The sequence below is a fragment of the Rhynchophorus ferrugineus genome, unplaced genomic scaffold (assembly GCF_030347505.1).
Source record: "Rhynchophorus ferrugineus isolate W39M unplaced genomic scaffold, kcgeb_rfMv2 rfM5, whole genome shotgun sequence".
Lineage (NCBI taxonomy): Eukaryota > Metazoa > Arthropoda > Insecta > Coleoptera > Curculionidae > Rhynchophorus > Rhynchophorus ferrugineus.
Window position 1 is genome coordinate 19,015,957 of NW_027472584.1, and position 14,336 is coordinate 19,030,292.

Genomic DNA, 14,336 nt, shown 5'->3' on the forward strand with positions numbered 1-14,336 from the left:
AATTCGGTAAATGATCAATCTATCGACTTGGTTATCAAAAAGATCTCTTTGTTTATTGGTTGGGTAATGTGTAGGAGCGTTACAACTTATCGAATAATGAACTGTCATCGTTGAGTTATAGACGACTCTTACTCTATATGGCATCATTCATCTGCACCAAAATTTTTTTAATACATAATTAAAAATTATTTTGTAAGGAAAGACTAGAAGAAGAAGTTTTTCTCGAAACTATTTTTTCGAGATGATATCTAAACTATTACTAAACCTTCTTTACACATTCTTCTTTCGTAACAAATATAAACTTCATTTTTGTCGCCAATTTACGCCTATTTGAGAATTTTTTACCATTTTTCTTGATGTTTCTGCATTTTTCGAAATAATAAATATACAAATTTTGTTACAGTTGTATGTATCGATTGTTTTGTTTTTCTAATTTTATTGTTTTTAGTTATTAAATCAAAATTAAAAAACTAAAAAAAAATTAGAAATTGAATTAAGACATGTTCTTCAAATGTACTTGAAATATTCCATAGGATTATTTTTTTCTTGTAACACTTTTATATTATTCTTAGTGTTCAAACCAAACAAATATTAAATAGCTTTTAATATTTAATAATTTGCCATGGAAGACAATAGATGACTTACATGTAAGGGCGAGAATGACGAGTAAAATAAAAAAGCAAAGAGCAATGCATTTCATTTAAAAATTTAGGTAAAGAAATTATTCATTTTATTATTCATATATTATCAGCCTGGTGTATTTATTGCTTTTGTTACATATATTTTAGGTCAGAAATAATAATCAGTAAAAGTTTAGAATTATGTAAATACAAAAATGAAGTAATGAAAATATGCAGGATTTAAAATTAAACTAATTACATAATATGCATAGACAGAACAAAAAGAGAAAATTGTAAACTATTAATAGTATATTTGTAAACATTTTAAAGCACTGATAAATATCAAGGTGTTTAATGATTAATGCAATAAGATATGTGACTATATGACATTTTATACCTCGAACCTTCTATCAATTATTTTGCTTATTTACTTTGTTCAGCCACAAGAAGCCTGCAACTTTATCTTAACAAAGTCGACTTGTGGTTGAAAACGTGGCGTATCAAAGCAAATGAGACAAGATCTACCTATTTCTGACATTCACCCTTTGCAGAAAAACTTGTCCATCAGTAAAATTGAATAATTATGAACTTCCGCAAGTAGACAACGTTAAATATCTGGGAATGCATTTTGATCGACGTTATAGTAAAACATATAGTGAGAAAACGCACACAGCTTGGGCTTAAACTAAAGGTTCTGCTGATTAAGTCAATACTGAGGCCCTATGTACTTAGGACCTATGATATTGAATTGTGGGGTACTAAGCAAATCTAACATAACTATTCTCCAGATGTTCCAGAATAATGAGTTGCGAATCATCGTCAATCCCCATATTACGTCTCCAACAAAGTAATTAAGTGCGATATCCCCTTAGAGCCCATAACGAGTGTGATTTGGAGTGTTAGTGCGAAGTACTCTGAATGACTGCTAGTGCATCCCAATGTATGAGTGACAGTGAACTACTATACGAATTTATTAATAGACACATAGAGTCAGGTATAATAATCCCTAGAATAAGTTGGGATATACTTTAGAATAAGTTAGAATAGTATCTAGAATAACATTTAGATCTTCTACATGTCAGTATAGTTATATTGTATAAAGGAAATCGTATAATAATACTTATTTGCCACGGGCAGATTGTTGAAGTTCTAAGAGATTAATTAAAGAAATTACTCATTTAAATAGAATATTGATCAGTTGAATCTATTATACGAGAAACACGACTAATTTAATACATTGTAGCTGAATTTCGACCACAGGACAATCACTAGTAATATTAAAATTTAAAATGTGTCTTTTACCTAGAGTTTTAGATGAATTATATAAAACTAATTATGTGTATTGGTGCGGATAAGCATTGACCATGACGAAGAGAGCCGCCGAAGAACATCCAAAACCGAATGGGTCTTCCCTGGCACCGCTGACGCCTGCTAGTCATATGAATTTACAATAGTTTCGCAAAACGGTTTTGGCGGTCATCTATAGTCAAATGCGAGACCGCCTGACCATTGTCTATGCATGGCCAAGCGACGTCTCGGTCCGAATTTCTCTCGAGGGAGCCTCTCCAGCTTTCGTATGTATGATATACTGCGTGCCATTTCCTCGTATAGAATTTTGGACGTTTATGGATCTATCCTTTACGGCCGGTTGCCGTATAAAGAGCTTCTGGGAGATTGTTTCGGTCAGAATTGCATTTTTTCTCGATGACATTATCCTGGAGCAACAATTCAGACCCGGCAGATTCGACAGCTAACGTTTTCGAACTTATTTTAACTCGGAATATCATGATGAGAAATCGTGTTAAGCTATATAAAGTTGAAGACATGTTTTGTTGTTTAATAGTATATTTTACAAAAATATATTATTTGCAGAAATATTAATACAATATTACTAATATCATCCTTGATATGAAAATATTGTAAATACTACGTTTACCAAGGTAACACATTTTTTTTCCCCATTTTCAAATTCAGTCGATATTTTGTCGGTTTTTAACCGACTTCCAAAAAAGGAGTAGGCTCTATGTTCGCCTGTATATATTTTTTAATGTATGTTCGCCGATTTATCCGTGAATTATAAACCGATTTTCAAAATTCTTTTTTTATTCGAAAGATTGCACTTCCGAGATAGTCCCTTTAGAACCAAATCAGGATCTGTTGGGGGGACGGGGGGCAATCGAGAGAAATGCTCGAATTTCAATGGCTCGTACTAACTTTTCACATATTTTTTATCTAAAATAATCAGATCTATTTTTATATAATATTTTAATATAATAATATATATAATATATTAATATTTAATATTTAATTTATATATAATATTCTCAGCATCCAGTTAGACAAAAAGCAAAACACATTAGAACCGAAATAGAACAACTATTCTGGTTAGTCGGAAGATACTCTCAACTTGATCTAAAATCAAAGAGGTTGATCTATAATGCCATATATATATACTTGGACCTATGGGGTGCAAATATGGGGTTGCACTAAAAATTCAAATCAACTAGTCATACAACGCTGTCAAAACAAGGTTCTTCGATTGATTACCAATGCCTATCGCTATGTAACTAATGAAGAACTGCACGATGACCTGGAAATCAAATAGATTTGCGAAGTTATCCAAGATTTCGACTTGAAACACGAAAGATGATTACTAAATCATATTAACGTGGAAGCAATACAACTGCTGGACAGCACGCAGGATGTCAGGAGATTAAAACGAACAAAACCATACGAACTTATATAAAGTGTATACATTTAGTGTAAACTATAGCTATAAGTTAATAATTAATTAATAATTATAATTTTATAATTGAAGAATATATACTGATTGTATTTTCTCGCACTCGTCTTCCTTGTTAATTCATCCAAGTATCTAATAAAGATGTTATAAAAAAAATATATTTTCCAATAAAGCTTTAATTTAAAAAAATCGTATAAAACTAATTATAGGCCTAATATGTATATATAGATATAAAGATATAGATAGTAAAGTGTAAAATAAAATAATATTGATGGATTCGTGCGTGTTCAGGAAACAACAAAATTTAATAACAAATCGCTGGTGAATAGAAGCATTTAATCGAACTATTTATATCACTTAGCCGGCGCCGTATAAACAAAACAAGTCGAATATCAATCATTCGACCCCTTTTTGCCGATTAGCGGGCATGTCAAAATGTTGGTGTCACCCCGTACACCTAATGAACCCTTTCGCCGTACGACGCCAGTGACACTTTTCGAGAACGAGGGTGAGCCCCAGAACAAATATTAATATGTTCGTTGGGGTCCAAAATAGTAGACCCTTAATAGCTATATAGTTGCATGTTATAATTTAATAAAGGATTCTCGTACATCTCATAACGTAACGTTTTAATTTAATTTCGAAGGTGGACCTGCAATAGCCTAGACGACTTTTTTTGAAAAAATATTTCTACAGTAACTCTACGTATTTACTTTACCAAGTAGTAGTAGTAGTAGCAGTTATTTCTGTGAAAAAATGGATTTTTGAAATGGTGTACATTTAAATGGGCACAAAAACGCTCAAAATCTGCTGAAGTAGTTGTTTTGAGCGCACTGGACGCTCTGTATGGGTACGAAACTTATTTATACATAAATTTAATAATTCTGTGTTATAATTAGATATTCGAATGTGCATCGATAGTGTGGGGGTTCCTAATGTAATTATACATCGGTAAAAACTTCTAACATATTATGCATTTTTGTTCCAAGGCAGAATAATGTTATAGAAATGTGGTTAAATCTTGTTTGAACAATGACAATTTATTCACGACATTAAGTACCTTTAATTACGTATAAAGTCTAAAGTGTAATATAGAGGTAAATAACATTATTGATTTTGATGTTTTGAACATATGAGGTTAAGCCTCATGGGTTTTCTTTATTGTGTATATGAGTCTCAAATAATTTTGTTCTTTTTTTATTTACTCAATAATAGAGAAAATTAAGTTTAATATAATGAGATTGGTTTATTCGTACAAATGTGCTTGAAGTCACTATATGTTTCAACAATATTCGAATGCCACCCAGACAAAAAATGGATTCCTAACTGAACTGATTCACTAAACTTTAACTGCCCTTCACTACTGAACGACCATAGATTCTTCAATCCTTCAACAAATGTTCAACCCCATCATCGTTAGATTACAAAATGGTAATATCAGTTATCTGGTACATCAAATTTTTCGATGGATTATACTTCACCAGGTTAAGGGTAACTGATACATATTTTATTAAACAATTTGAATTTTTGCAAACACAAATTTTTGCCGCCTAACATGTGGGTGTGTTACGACGAAGCAGTTTCAAGCCTTTCGAACACTATTTACATAAAAACAATTTATGTTGTCACTGAAGTCCAAGTAAAGTAGAACAAATTAAGCAAAGATTAGTTTAAGAATTTGTAGGAAAAAAGATGAAGTGTTGTAATTGCAAGATTGTAAGGCTCTTATTAAAATGAACTTCAAGATTACAATTTGCGCATTTTATTTATCCAAATTAGCCAATTATGTAATTTGATACAATGTCGGCCATGTATCTTCATTCTACAAAGCTGTTAAACGTTTAAGACAATCAAACCTTCATCATTAAATGTATATAATATTTCAGTTACTATAAGCCATGTAAAATTAATATTTTGGTGGTCCTATCAAAATACATTAGCATCTGTATCTTGAAATTATTATCATAACATTTTTCAGTGGGTTTACCATCGATACAATTTTCACTTGTCTCGTATTGACCTCGTAAATATAGGGTACTTGATTTCAATATATCTTAACTATCAACTATCTTCACAGTTATCAACTGGCGATTATACTATTATTGGGTACCCTTTAGAATTATTACCTGCACATATTAGTTTTATTGCCAAGTGATACTGACATAGTATTTTTGCTTAATGTTCTTCTGTAATTCTACTAAATTTCATTCTCGTTAATGTGTCTGAAGTTTTTGCTCAATTCAGTTCTCTAAAAGTTCTAGTATTCTTTTTAAAATTATTATTTCAGTTACAGTCACACAGTACAGTGGCTATCAACGAATCGATTTTGGTCAAATTTCTGATGCATCATTTGCTAGTGGTAGTGCAAAGGTTGGAATACGGAAATGATGATAAGTGACGTCAATATTTCGTAGCGCTTCTGATTTAACATATTTCTGGTAAAATTTTAATAATCCCACTTTTAATTTTAGAATATATGAATTTTTAATTATATACTATTTATTACTATAAATCAAAATTTTTGTGATTTTAGCATTATAGCCTATTAGGACAAGCGAGTTACCGGCTTGGGGATCACCCGCCGACAGATATACGTGTGACAGGACACCCCGCCACAATTTTTTCCTTTTCTTTTATTTTAGCCCGTCGATTATTCTTTCGCCCCTTACCTCCACCCTCAGTTTGGCTGCTGGTTGAGCCCCCCTCCCCGTCTAATTTCAATTATTCCTTTCTCTTTGCTGGTGTGATGCGTCTGCGAGATTAGAAGGAAACGTGTCGGGATTTACGTTACCACCCTGTAATTGACTCGCATAAATTTTCGAGGATAACCTTTGGGATTTAAAACTATGTCCCTGATTAGTTTTACAACGTTTGGTTGATATTAAATATCCCCCTTCTGTTTTTTACCGCTTATTTTCTTCATTTCTTTATTTATCATTCACTCTGATCTATAGATATTAAATAACTGCATATATATACAAGGGATAGACATGATTTCAAGATCATAACCTATTGTTATGTGTTAGTAACACTGCTTCCATGTAAATAACGCTCATTTTACATGCCAAGTCTTCGTGTCACGGTTAAAATAACTATCGGTTAAACGTGTGACCACTCAGATGTTGTTTAACGTTTAATAAGCCGCAGCGTTTACTTAATGACAGCGTACACAAAACATCATCGACGAAGAGGAATAGTGAGCGAAAACTAAAGTTAACTGACAGACATGAACATAATCCACAGCACAAGTGACAGCAGAGCTTAGTCCTCACTTTATAATGCTGTTTTGATAACATTCAGCTGGTCCTCTCACTCACATTACTGCGCAGATTATTGCAAATTAGTATCGCGACATCCTCAATCATTCAAGACGATAACGTATCCATACACACTGTCAAAAAGATTCAATCTTCATTTGGGTATCGTCAGAATATCATCAATTTCCTAGGCCAGTACAATTGCCATATCTCAAAACAATTGAATCTTTATCAAGATTTTTAGAGCAAAGTGGGCATCATAATGCAAAGATTTCCATCTCCAATATCATTGAGGCAATTAGTGAATAATATTCACTCTACGAATCTATTGCTTGAAGAATTGCAGCATTGAATTGTTTTAAAAGCAGGTGGTAATGGCCAGGGTTTAATATTATTTTGTCCATATCCTGTATATATTTTTTTCATATATACATCATATTAGTTTCTTTTTCTATCAATACTAAATACTATTATCGAACTATTATTAATATTTTTTCTGATGGAAGGTTAGGACTTATTTTATTATTAAGACGCGATAGTATGCTTCAATCCATGACAAACTAATTTTATCATAACATTTAGTTTTTTTTATATTTGATTGGTGATGGAAATCTGAAGAACTGACATTTTCAAAGAACATGTATGTATATAAGAACATAAACTTCTTCATAGTTTGTTAATCACATCTAACGACTAACGAAGCGAACCCATCAACAATCGAATGGATTTTTTAAAAAATTATAAATATACCTCAAATTTTAGAGCATTACAAATTACCAGTGATTGACGGTGTTTCCGCTGGAGCAGAATTTTACGTTAACGCTAAAATCTTAATAACATGGACATAATTAATCTAATCTTCTTGGAAAAAAACGGTCAATCAATAAATCACAATTAAAAGAACTTTTTACCATTGAAATGCTATTGTGATCAGAAATAGTGGAATAATGCAGACCTCATCATCACTGAAATGCTCTGATATCCGGCAATCCTACCCCCAAAGGTTATCTCATTTTCTCAACAGGCAAACTATGTTTTTTTTGTACTTTTTTTTGTATGAATTAATAATAAACTTTTCAAGATCAATAGGATGTCTCAAGAAAGAATGATTCTAAGAGACTGTTATGAAAAATCAGTAAAAACAAAAGTGAACTACGCGAGTTAAAATTAACAAATTCCGCTTTTGGTTGAACATGTTCACTATTATATATATATATATATATATATATATATATATATATATATATATATATATATATATATATATATATATAAGCGTATTATGAGAGACACCAGCCTATAATTTTTACATCCTTTTCGTTGAACACGAAGAAGAACTTCTCTCATTTCTCCACTTGAGCCAAACCTTTTGAGGCCCGCAAATAGCCTCTCGTTGCTGGGAGCTAGATCAGGATCATATGATGGGTGGAGTCATCCGATTTGACCATTTTATCCACTAACTGGCAACCCAGTGCAGTATATTGAAATTCACAAAAGTTATACCACTAACTAAACTAATTTTTAAAGTAAACGTCTAATTCTCATGAAATTTTGACAGGTGTTGTTTCAAAGTTAAATCTACTAAATAATGTTCAGTAATTTACTGACTGATGTCTTAACCCTTATTACACTTATTGTGCTTCTTGTGGCTACAATAGCGAAGAAGCAGGCAGAAAACAATAATACGAAAGCAAAAATATCAATAAGTAGACATATGGACCATATTGAGTTCACCTAGGACCAAGCTAAGCTATTATCCCATAGGGTAACAATGCTATGTACCTTGTAATGAATCTAGATTGACATGCAAAACCAAAAATGAAATGTATATGAGGAAATGAGGAAATGAGGAAATTAAGAGACTCTAGCAGCTAGGTATGAGAAAAGACGCAAATTCAAGAGAACCAAAACCGTGTGATCTTGTGTAGATGAGGTATTCACAACCGAAAAAAAATATCGATATATTTTTGAAACATGTTAATATTAAAAAAAAATAAAAATAGTAAATTTATAGAGTAAAAAAGCTTACATTACGATATATCTTTAAAATTAAGTACCAATTTTAAAGGTTTGTTAAAAATATTTAATATATTTTGAAAAAATATCGACAAATATCGACTAAAAAAATATCGATATTTTCTCTGCATTTCTATTGTATAGTATTACTTATGAACAGTGCTACTAACTCTTATATTATTTATTAGAGACTTCCTACATAAGCACCTAGTTCTAAATAACTGTAGAGACAAATTGTATGTAAGGACTAGCACTAATATATTAATAAATTGTTTCCAACTAAAGTTCAAGAAAAAATAAACATATTATTTTAAAATACTGATTAAACTACATTTAGAGTACACGCTAACGTTAAAAGATTTTCCAGTTTTTATCATCAATCGTTTTCATTATCGATTTGACTAGACCGAGTTTTTTTCCAGCGCCTACCTGGATGGAAAATATTCGTCAGACCGAAATTCACCGTATAGGTTTGACATCGTAAATATCTTCTACTCACCGGATTTTAAAATATAACTGGAAAATCTAATATTCATGCGATACAGTAAAGATGGAAGTATGGGCACAACGTGACCTGGATATCAAATTTCATATTTATGCCCACTGTCCGAGAGTCAGAATATCATATTTTTTTCCTAACTGATGATCGATAACTTAAAGGTTAGAAAAATCCTACTATCCTAAATAAAACATCATATACGCCAGCATTACATTTTTCGATTATTTATATGCATATCCACACACGTGAAAACTAACTGTATGTAAAAATTCAATATATTAAGGAAATTATTGATGTTATAATAAAACAGTAGTTCCAATTCAATATATCATATGCTCTAATGGAGATGTAATAATATACACCTGTATTCGTTAATATATTGCTATTGCTAAACTTGGGTATTATAACGAATGCTTCAAACATATATCAGAACATTTCATGTGAATAGATGAGGGGAATCATGTCTCCTGATGAGGAAGTTTATTGCTAATATATTACGCATTGATTCTTATTATCTCTGTTTGATTTATTATAATGTAAGAGTAATATTTCGTATTTTTTTGCACACATTAAAACATTAACGTTTTAATTATAATATATTAATTATAAATTCTGATAGATATTGTAACAGTTTCTTATAAAGCAGCGAATAACATATCTTGTTATGAATTGAAACGTTTTTACATACAGTTACAATATACGATATGGAAGTCGTGTAGACATCTTTACGATATAAAAAATGAAACAAAACTATACATACCGTGTACAACCCAACCATGGTTACAGCTATCGCAATATCTCAGACGAATTTTCCCTGGTACAAAGTTTTCGCATTTGCAGTTTGGTACAGTACAACGTATTACCTGTAACAAAATTATGTTTAAATATTCTGTTTTTTTTTATTAATCTCTTGGGACGTCGACAATCTGCCGATGTATTATTGTCTGATTTCCGTTATATAATATAACCATTCTAACATGTAGAAGATCACTTCAGTAAGTAATCTGCTATACAACTTATAATTATAAATCTTATTATATATTATAAATCTTATTCTAGCTACTATTCTAGCTACTTATTTTTAACTCCATCCTAACTTATTCTAGAAATTATTAAATTTCACTTTATGTGTCTATTAACCAGTTTGTATGGTAGTTTGCGCTTGAGCTTCAGTTTAAATATTTGAAACTAAAAAATCAATCAGGTTTACACTTATTAATTATTAAGTTGGTTTATAATAAATATCTAAACAATATATAAATATATATATATATGTATATATATATATATATATATATATATGGTGGTTCAAATATGATAGAGACAAACGCTGTAGATGGCGCGCATATATGTTTTGAAGGTCGTGGCTTGAGTATATGATAGCTGGGTCCCTTACGAAGAGTGTGGCTTAGTTTTCGTTAGGAGCGCATACTTCACGGGCGTGCTATGATTATGAGTGAACGTCATGAAGACGGAAGTTTTTCGGCGTTTGTGAAAACAGTCCGGTAGTGAATGTCTGAATAGGGCTACCGTATTTAAATGGGCCAAAGCATTCAAGGATTGCCGCGAAACCGTCGGGAATGTGCCGCATGATCGTCGACCGCGAACCAGCATCACACGAGACAACATCGCCGCGTCGAACAACTCATTTTGAGGATCGTAGGATGAATCTTAGAGACACTTCGCCTGAACTCGGCATCAGTATTGATAGAGTAGAGTCTATCGTCCACCAACACCTTCAATATCGCAAAATGTGAGGTTTTTTTTAACGCGAATCTTCACCACAGCCGAGACGTGAGCATTCCCGAAAGCAAGAAAGAGGAAGATTTTGTGAACGGTGTTCTGGGATCGGCGGGACATGCTGTACGTCGATTTCCTGCGCACCCTATGCACCATTAATGCTGTATACCACTGTAACCTACTGAAAATATACATGAAATCCGTTTATCGCTCGAAACGGAGAAGCATTCCTGCACGAAGAGCGATTCTTCTCCAGGATAACGCGCGCCCTCATACCACGCGTCTCACGCACGATACAATATCGGAATTAGGGTGGGAGGTACTGGAATACCCCTCCTACAGTATCGAATATACATATATATATATATATATATATATATATATATATATATATATATATATATATATATATATATATATATATATATATATATATATATATAGATAGGTATTTTCATATTAATTTAATTAATTATTTGATTTGATATATATATATATATATATATATATATATATATATATATATATATATTGATACTATTGATTCCTATATATAGTCTTTCTAATAAAATAGTCAATGCACGTCAGTTTGGAAGAATGTAAAGTTCGTTTTAAGTTCGGAACACATTTGTTCTTCTAATTTTACCCTAGTTAAAAGGAGACAGAATCCTCTCCGATACATCGAATATGTAACCGAGTCAGTCTATAAAATTCTACCAGTGCCAAGGTTCACCATGTTGTCAAAAGTCTATAAAATTCTTCAAAACATTAGTGATAATAATTAGAGGTTATAAACAGGCAAACGTTGTAAACCAAAATTCTAAGTTAATGTGGCGATATTGAGATGTAATTGAGTTGTACATTCCCTGTTTCATTAGATAGACTATATATAGTCAGTGAAATCACATCAAAACTTATAACACCACAACGTCACAACGTTGTACTATAAACTCTGACCGTCATCGTTCCTGTTTCTGTTTCTGACTCTGACTAACTAGTGGATTTGACATTTCCTATCATAGTAATCATAAATGTTAAGCTGCGATTTGAAATTAATCAAAGAAAGCAAAGCGCCAAATCAAAGCTTGCCGGTTAGGTTTTGGGGAATTTTAAAGACATTTGACAACCAGGCGAATTTTATAGTTATATGTTCGGACGCATCAAACACAATAAAATAGCATCTATTGAGGATACACAAAATTAATATATGACAGAATAATTTTATTATAATTAGCAATAACTTTAATTAACAATAAAAGAAAATGTATAGATAAAACAGATATATTCATTTAGTATATATTGGGACCGTGAATTAATTTTGAGCGATTTTAAAGCTATGGTGAAACAATATTAATGCAAAGCTCTCATTAGACTTTATATTTTATTAGGTGTTATCTAAACAATATAATTTATCTGTACTCTATTTGATAGTTTATGTTAATTCACAAAACTATAAAATACTGACCAGATTACTGATATCAAGAGCTGATAGGAATCTGTGGTGATTATATATCCTTAATAATACTTGTAAGCTTAAGTATTCTAAATTTAGTATTTTGGAAATGATAAGATAAAAGCCAATGTTTACTAGCAATGGAAACATGCTGTGAATTATAATAATGTACATATTTTTGTTCAACCACAGTTACCAAGATTTGTGAAATTACAAATAATCACTCAAATAGTTCAAGATATTTACAAAAACAAAATTAAACTTCCCTATTTTTCTTTAAATCATAGAAAATTGTGGTAGAATGATCTAAAGTGCTCTTAAAAATCTGTGGTGATTATATTTCATTGACAAAATATGTAGGGACGTTCCGAAAAAGCTTGAAGAGGCGAAACTGCAAGAGTTATTGGATGAAGGGGGACCCAACCCAAATTCAAAAATAATTGGTAGAATTGTTAAATGTGGCCCAACAAAAGATTAGCGACTACGACCAAATGGGTAAAATCCTAAAGATGACTGCCACATCAATTGAATGGAAAATCGAAAAATCGTCTGTAAAATGTTGCTTCAAATATATGATTGGAAGTCATTTCTGCTTCGAATAACGGGTGATGAGAAGTGCCGTTATTTTGAAAACCATAAGTGCAAAAAAACATGGTTATCATATGGAGAAGCCCACCAACTCCAAGGCCTAATCATTTTGGTGGCAAATCAATGTTCTGTGTTTGGAGAGACCAGAATGGCGTGTTTTATTATGAATTGTTGAAACCGAGTGAAACAATTAATAGTGATCTACCGACGACAAATGATCAGTTTGAACCATGCATTGATCGAAAAATGTCCAGAATATGCCGGAAGATGTGGTAAAGTGATTTTACAGCACGATAACGCGATGTCTCATGAACCAAAACCGGCCAAGGAGGCGTAGAAAGCACACATATTTTAGCACACGCCGTACTCCCCAGGCCTTGTCCCGTCCGATTATCAGCTTTTCGTATCAATGGGATACGCGTTTGCAGAGAAGCACTTTGAAAATGACTGGATGAATGGTTTTGTGCAAAGGACAAACAGTTTTTTTGGGATAGCATCCATAAATTGCCTGAAAGACGGGAAAGATGTATATAATCAAATGGCCAATACTTCGAATAAATAAATGGAATATATCTATTTTCTTGAGAAGTATGTAGTATTTTTTTAGAAAAAAAAACGATAATGACTTTACTGTACTCCTAGTGTATATAATATGCAGCAGTTTATATACATTTATATAACTTATAAAAACATAGTAAATAAAGCATAGTGATATAATTGTCCTTTGTATAATACCAAAATACTTTTTCCAGTTAGAGATAATAAATATAGTTCACGGATAGTGAGGCTCACTGGATAAAATTAATACACAGCATCCGATTTAATAGTTTCGCGAAACATTCCAAGTTTATAAACGAAATATTGCGCTCAGAATTGTTCGAACACCGATTAAAATTCATTGTAAACTTTCCAGCATGCCACAATTCGAACGAGAATTATGCAATATTTAATAAACTCCGAAACAACGATTTTGACTGCCAAATGCATTCCCAAATATGTGAATTTGCCCCGTTTTTTTTTCCTACCGTCCGCAAATTTTAATACCTGATTATGAAATGTTTGGTTGGATTTTTTCCACCGTGTTATTCAATCCAATAATTGCTACCAGCCATGTCGATAGTTTGTATAATTCCACCGTTCACATTAGGTTTTGCTGTACCAATGATAAATCCTGACAAAAAAAAACACGATCTCCCTCTGTTTTTGTATTTTTTTCCAGTTTTTTCTGAACTGAATACAGTGATTTGGACGTATTTACTAATGTAACGTAACACCAAAGCTAAACGTAGATGTATTTTGGATTAATTTTGTTAAATATATATTTTCCAGAAATCGCATTTTTTCGAAATTAACTTTTTATCTCGCCCATGAAGGTAAAAAGGATATTCTTAGATGTAGGACAAGCCTTTGATAAGGTAGG

The 14,336-nt window shown here is 31.8% G+C and overlaps 1 protein-coding gene across 2 annotated transcripts in view; it reads right to left on the minus strand.

Moving 5' to 3' along the window:
* LOC143197057 (zinc finger protein basonuclin-2) overlaps positions 1 to 14,336 on the minus strand; it is a 332,352-nt gene that overhangs the window by 224,604 nt on the left and 93,412 nt on the right. For both annotated transcript variants that reach the window (XM_076405142.1, XM_076405141.1), the window contains exon 3: positions 9,896 to 9,998. In XM_076405142.1, the coding sequence (XP_076261257.1) occupies positions 9,896 to 9,998 (103 nt within the window). The remainder of the gene's footprint in view (positions 1 to 9,895; positions 9,999 to 14,336) is intronic.